Source organism: Pholis gunnellus (assembly GCF_910591455.1).
Source record: "Pholis gunnellus genome assembly, chromosome: 8".
Classification (NCBI taxonomy): domain Eukaryota; kingdom Metazoa; phylum Chordata; class Actinopteri; order Perciformes; family Pholidae; genus Pholis; species Pholis gunnellus.
The window spans coordinates 27410479-27417731 of NC_136534.1; the positions used below are offsets into that span (position 1 = coordinate 27410479).

General features: G+C 49.5%; 1 protein-coding gene across 1 annotated transcript; it reads right to left on the minus strand.

Moving 5' to 3' along the window:
- Nucleotides 1-2248: 2248 nt before the first annotated feature.
- ankrd34a (ankyrin repeat domain 34A) lies at nucleotides 2249-3844 on the minus strand (the record flags this gene model as incomplete). The annotated part of the gene is made up of 1 exon (XM_079164947.1): nucleotides 2249-3844. The coding sequence occupies one exon, from the start codon at nucleotides 3842-3844 to the stop codon at nucleotides 2249-2251; it is 1596 nt and encodes a 531-aa protein (XP_079021073.1).
- Between the last annotated feature and the right edge of the window lie 3409 nt (nucleotides 3845-7253).

A 7253-nucleotide genomic window follows, 5' to 3' on the forward strand; every position in this document is an offset into this window, starting at 1 on the left:
ATATATATATATATATATATACATATATATATATGTATATATATATGTATATATATATATATATATATATATGTGTATATATATATGTATATATATATATATACTATATAATTAGTGCTGAGCAAGTTAACGTGTTATTATCACGTTAACGCATTCATTAATTAACGCGACAATTATGTTATCGCGCGTTAACGCAGTTTTTTTTATTATTAAGCGACATTTTTAACACAAGAACCGGCAGCGAGCGGTGAACAGCTGTTTGTGTGGCGTCTCTTCCTGTTTCCTTCCCCTACATTCCCCTGGGTCCTAAGTCCCTCCATGTACAGCTTCTCATCACCTCTATGTACCAACGTACATTTATAACAAACACCACATGTTACACTAATCAGCGTAGCATAGTGTCTGACCAACATACCAACAAATAAATGATTCATTTAAATTATTGTTTAGAGTTTTTAAAGTGTTTAGTTTGTAATATGTATAATAATCATATCATTTAGTTATCACTACTGAGAGTTTAACAAACATTAAAACATGACGTAGATAGGTTTCAGGTTTCAAGATGTATATTTAAATTCATCTCTGACACACATGAAGATAAAGGTGTGAACACCGGCTGAATATCTATGATCAGAATCATTATAACTGTGTTATAACTGCTGCTGTGTGAAGAGAATCCTGCTGTTAACAAGAACCTGATGAGTTTAACGTGTTTAAACCAAATGTTGTTGACCTTTAGTTCATAGAGCAGCACTTTAACATAAAAGAGCTCAACACACTACTTTAGATTCATTATGAACTTTAACATAACAATGAGATTAATTGTGATTACAAATTGTAATCGTTGCGCAGCACTAATATATATATATATATATAACCAAATATTTATATATATATATAAAACCAACTGTTCATGTGTGTGTATATATATTTATATATAACCAACTATTTTATGACTATTTGCTAGCTTCGTTAGCAGTTAGCGCTGTTAGCATGTTGAGGCGAATTAAAACACTGCCACTCTGGTATTTAGCACCTGTAGGTCTTTATGCGTCATTATTTCTGTTCTGGACACACAGAGGAAATAAAAACGTGGGACTGTTCCTTTAAGTGTCCTTCGGCGCCCCCTTGAGTCCAGATGAAGTGCTTCAGGATTGACATTACAGTACAGGCTCGTCTTTACAGTATTTACAGTCTCAGCAGGTTTTGGTTCACATCGTCCACACGACTTCTTTGGAATTTCACGAAGAGGAAAACCATTTTAAGTTCATCTCAACAACAAATCAGATCAAAACATCACCCCGGTTAAGGTACGGAAACATCTTCAGGGTGGACGTTTCAAACATCCCTCTGAACAGTAAAATGAAGAGGATTCATTCTGAGGAACTCTGCATCATTTACACTGAAATAGTGGATTAAGTAGAGCACATACAGCGCAGTAGGTAGTTTCACACGTCGTCACATTCTTCAATCAGAACAGGAGCTTAGCTTAGCTTAGCTTAGCTTAGCTTAGCTTCATTAATGAGAAGATGACAGTTTGTTTTCAAGAGTTCCACCTTCAGTTTGAACTTCAGGTCCAGAAGAAGAAGTTCATGTTTTTCATTCGTCACCGTGAGAAAAAAAATGGACCTCAGTGCAAAATTGTGCATCTGTAAACATCAAACAAGTCAAGTTATATATCTTCTCTCTTATAGTTTAATGACGAGGAAGCATCAGGAATGTTTTTGTAAACCGATCGTTGACCCAGAAAAGAAGCTTCCTGGAAAACTGGAGAGCTGCAACGACTCCTCTTGTTGATCTGAAAGACGTTCAGCTTTTTAGGAAATAAGAGGAAATAAAGGAACGCTGGATGTGTTGGTCTTCTCTGAAGGTTGATTTTAAGTTGTTTTGAGCCATGATTGGTTCTCGTTTAGAATCAGCTGAAAAGGTTCAGTCTAGACTCTGGGGGGGGGGGGGACTCTAGGAGGACAGAAGAGTTTTAAAACAGATTCTTTAACAGCTATATTTGATATTTAACCTCAGAACCAGAGATCCTAATTTAAAATTATGGCTCAAATTTAAAACTTTAAAAACTCTAATTGGACCCTTTTCCTCTGTTTGAATAACCTCGTTGGTGCAGCCCTCCATGAAGACCAGGACGTGGTTTTTAAAATGATTATCTGATTGATGAGCTTCACAGTAAATCACCACCATTAAAGAAAAAAGTCTCCGCAAGATATATCCCATCATGCTTTGCTCCTCCCCGTCATCAATCCCCGTGGGACTCCACGACCTTCTCGGCCAGAATCTCCTGGAAGGTGGAGAGCTGCTTCATCTGCTCCGTCTGCATCGAGTGCCTCCTCATCAGCTTCTTCTTCGTCTTGAAGTCGGGGCCTCGTTTGGGCGAGGCGGGGGCCACGGGGACCATGATCTTGTGGACGGGCGATGTGGGCTTGCCGTTGGCCCGGATGTCGGGGATGGGTCTCTGGGGGTTGATGTTGAGAGGCGGCAGGAAGCCAGGTCTGGTGTGGGAGATGTGGTCCAGGAGGAGGGTGCCGGACCCCCGGCGCTCCAGCAGCCCCGGGGGTCGCCTGCGCACCGTGATGGGGGACACAGAGTTGGGGATGTTCTCCAGAGACTCCCTGGAGGAGCTGGTGACCAGGGACAAGGGGGAGGCGTTGTACCTCCTCCGCTCCACGGACACCCGACCAGAGTCCGGAGAACCGGGGATGGACTCCGGGCAAAGGTGAGTGTCCGACTCGTAGTGCTCCATCCGGGTCAGTTTCGGGTGAGCCAGGGCGCGAGCGGCAACCGCCCCGGCGTTCTCCTGGGACTCCGGCGCCGTGTTCCTGCGGTACAGGATCTGATGCTGCTGAACTTTGTCGGCCCAGGAGGAACCAGAGAGTGCCGCGTAGTCCTCGGAGCAGGACCGGTCGATTAGTTTTGGGGAGCAAGGGTCGTGGGTCTCGATGCTGTGTCGACGCGACAACAGAGGTCTCCCTTGCTGCTCGGCGATGGACAGGCCGTTGATCTCGGCGATGGTCCTGCTCAGGTCCCATCCCCCCTCCTCCTGTAGACCCTTGTCCACCCTCTCCTGAGGGACACCGCTCTGGACCGAGGGCGCCACCAAGCCCCAGGGCTCCGAGTTCAGCCTCTTCAGGAGCTTGCGCGGCGGCGGCGGCCTCTTTTCTCCCAGAGGTCGAACCGAAGATGACGGCAAAGCCGAGGTGAGTGCGAAGTTGAAGATCCCCTCCATCTGGTTTTTGCTCGGGTCTCCCGCCGGCGAGGAGGAGGTGCCGATCTCCACCTCGGAAGGGGACATGCAAGCCGGGGACAGTTTGTCCACGATGCACGGTGACGGGGGTGCGTTGAGGTACTGCTTGGTCTTCTTGGTGCCGGAGGGAGACGTGTCGGTGGTGATGATGATCACCTCCTTGCCTTTGGCCTTGCAGGCGTCCAGCAGCACCTGCAGGGTGTCGCGGTCCCCCTTGTTGATGGCGTGGACGAGGGCGGAGGAGCCGGAGTAGTCCTTGAGGCTCGGGTCAGCACCGTTCTCTAGCAGGAGCGATACCACCTCCTTCCCCGCCTGTTCGGCGCAGGCGTGCATCAGCGCCGTCCTGCCGCTCTTGTCGGGGATGTTGGGGTCGGCGCCTTTCTCCAGCAGGTACCTCACCATCCTCTGCCGGGTCTGCGGGTCGTCGTAGGCCGCCAGGCAGGCGGCTGACACGGGCGTCTCTCCGCGCTCGTTGCCCTCGTTGATGTAAGCTCCGCCCTCCAGCAGCAGGCGGGTCAACCGCAGCTTTCCCTGGAAGACGGCCTTGAGGAGGGCGTTACCCTCGGTCTGCAGGGGTCCTCCATCTCCCATGATCACCTTCGACCTCTACCTCAGGCCTCCTGACCGCTGGAACAAACCCCACCTCCACGAGAAGTTACGTGACCTGCAGGAGAAAGAAAACACACCAGGTGAGTTCAGCAACACTCCTCACAAGTACGTTTATTAACAAGTGACCAACAAGCAGAACATCAACCTGTTTGTGGAGCAGCCATCAGGTAACGGTGGTGATGTCATACGTTAGTGATGTCATACGGAGTTTAATCAGAAAAACAGGATCATCAATCTGAGGTTATTGATTGGATGAGAATGTAGTTTAAAGATTTTAGAACTTGCGTTGTGTTTCTTCCTATTTCTTGTTTCCTAGTGTTGCTGCTCAATAAATGCTTTTTGTTTACATACAGGAATAATAAAACAATGTGGATTCTTTTCTTAATAATTTTCTCACAAAATAATCAAAAAGAACCAATAAGAGAATAAGAGTTCTAGTATTGATAAAACACTAACGATACCCATCAGACAGAAGAGTTAAGAGATGCAGCAGGTTAATTCACAGTATTTATTCAGTTTTGGTTTTTTAATTTTTACTTTTTAACTTTTAATTGTCGAGGGTTTGACTTTCTAACATGAAGGACTCTTTTCTGCTGATTCAACATTTCACACAACAAGAGACTCATCACTGTGTTTTCACCTCGCTGACTCATTTACACCTGAGAAACATCGTCACTATAAACAGGAAGTAGAATGTGTCACTGTGTGCACAATACACACACTGTGGACTTTAAACCTGTCGCCTGTTTTTACTGTTTGTCAGTTAATAATCAACCAGAAGAGAAAAATCTACACTGATCACAGCTCAAATACACACAATATATATATTTATATATGTATATATATACATATATTTATATTATATTTATATATATAACCATCTATTTAATATATATATATATGCATGTATGAAATAGATGTATATATATATATATATATATATATATATATATACATCCATCCATGTTCCTCCTCTTATCCGGGTCGGGTCTTGGTGGCAGCAGCCCAGCAGGCTGACCCAGACTTCCCTCTGCAACATGTTCCAGCTCATTCTGGGGGATCCCGAGGCGTTCCCAGGCCAGCTGGGAGATATAATCCCTCCAGCGTGTTCTGGGTCTTCCCCGGGGTCTCCTCCCTGTTGGACGTGCCCGGAAAACCTCCAGTGGGAGGCGTCCAGGAGGCATCGTGATTAGATGCTGAACCACCTCAGCTGACTCCTTTCGATGCGAAGGAGTAGCGGCTCGACTCCAAGTTCCCTCCTGATGTCTGAGCTCCTTACCCTCTCTCTGAGGCTGAGCCCGGCCACCCTACGGAGGAAACTCATTTCGGCCGCTTGTACCCGCGACCTTGTCCTTTCGGTCACGACCCAGAGTTCGTGACCACAGGTGAGGGTAGGAACGTAGACCGACCAGTAAATTGAGAGCTTTGCCTTCCGGCTCGGCTCTCTCTTCACCAAGACGGTCCGGTGCAGCGCCTGCTTTACTGCTGCAGCCGCACCGATCCGCCTGTCGACCTCCCGCTCCATCTTACCCTCACTCGTGAACAAGACCCCGAGATACTTAAACTCCTTCACTTGAGGTAGGCACTCCGTCCCCACCTGGAGGGAGCAATCCACCGGTTTCCGGCAGAGCACCATGGCCTCAGATTTGGAGGTGCTAACTCTCATCCCCGCCGCTTCACACTCAGCTGCAAACCGCCCCAATGAATGCTGGAGGTCACGATCCGAGGAGGCCAACAGGACCACATCGTCTGCAAACAGCAGAGAGGTGATCCCGAGACCCCCGAACCTGACGTTCTCCACCCCCCGGCTGCGCCTAGAAATCCGGTGACAAAGGGCAGCCCTGGAGGCCAACACCCACCGGGAACGTGTCTGACTTACTGCTGAGAATGCGGACACAGCTCCTACTGCGGTCGTACAGAGACCGGATCGGACCCCATACTCCCGCAGCACCCCCCACAAGAACCCCCGAGGGACCCGGTCGAAAGCCTTCTCCAAGTCCACAAAACACATGTAGACTGGTTGGGCCTCCAGTAGTCTTGCGAGGGTGAAGAGCTGGTCCACTGCTCCTCTTGAATCCGAGGTTCGACAAACGGTCGGAGCCTCCTTTCCAGCACCCTGGCATAAGCTTTCCCCGGGAGGCTGAGTAGTGTGATACCCCGATAGTTCGAGCACACTCTCCGGTCCCCCTTTTTGAAAATGGGAACCACCACCCCGGTCTGCCAGTCCATGGGCACTGATCCCGACCCCCATGCGACACTGAAGAGGCGTGTCAGCCAAGACAGCCCAACAGTGTCCAGCGCCTTCAGCATCTCAGGACGGATCTCATCCTCCCCCGGCGCCTTGCCACCAAGGAGCTTTTTGACTACCTTAACAGCTTGGGGTAGGCCCTGCTTTCCCTTCCTGAGCCGTCGGATAGTTTGCCAGAACCTCTTTGAGGCCAACCGAAAGTCCTTCTCCATGGCCTCCCCGAACTCCTCCCATGCCCGAGTTTTAGCACCCGCGACCACCGCAGCTGCAGTCCTTCTGGCCTCCCGGTACCTCTCAGCTGCTTGAGGAGACCCCTGGGCCAGACAGGCCCTTCTTAAGCTTGACGGCTTCCCTCACCTCTGGTGTCCACCACCGGGTTCTCAGGTTGCCGTCACGACAGGCACCGATGACCTTCCGGCCACAGCTCCTAGCGGCCGCGTCCACAATAGAGGCTTTGAACACGGTCCATTCGGATTCCATGTTCCCAGCCTCCCTCGGGATGTGTGAGAAGTTCTTCCGGAGGTGGGAGTTAAAGACCTCCCGGACAGGGTCCTCCGCCAGACGTTCCCAGTTCACCCTCACTATACGTTTGGGCTTGCCGGGTCTTTCCAACCGGTTCCCCTGCCATCTGATCCAACTCACCACCAGATGGTGATCAGTTGACAGCTCTGCTCCTCTCTTCACCCGAGTGTCCAAGACATACGGCCGCAGATCAGATGATACGATTACAAAGTCGATCATTGATCTCCAGCGTAAGGTGTTCTGGTACCAGGTACACTTATGAGCCACCTTATGTTGGAACATGGTGTTCGTTATGGCCAAACCATGGCTAGCACAGAAGTCCAATAACAAGACACCACTCGGGTTCAGATCGGGCAAGCCGTTCCTCCCAATCACCCCCCGCCAGGTTTCTCCGTCATTGCCCACGTGAGCGTTGAAGTCCCCCAGGAGAACTATGGAGTCGGCAGGCGGCGCCCTTTCCAGGACCCCTCCCACCGACTCCAAGAAGGCCGGATACTCCGAACTGCTGTTTGGTGCATAAGCACAAACCACAGTCAGAGCCTTGCTCCCTGCAACCCGTAGGCACAAGGAGGCGACCCTCTCGTTCTCCGGGGAGAACTCCAACACAGCGGCGCTCAGCCG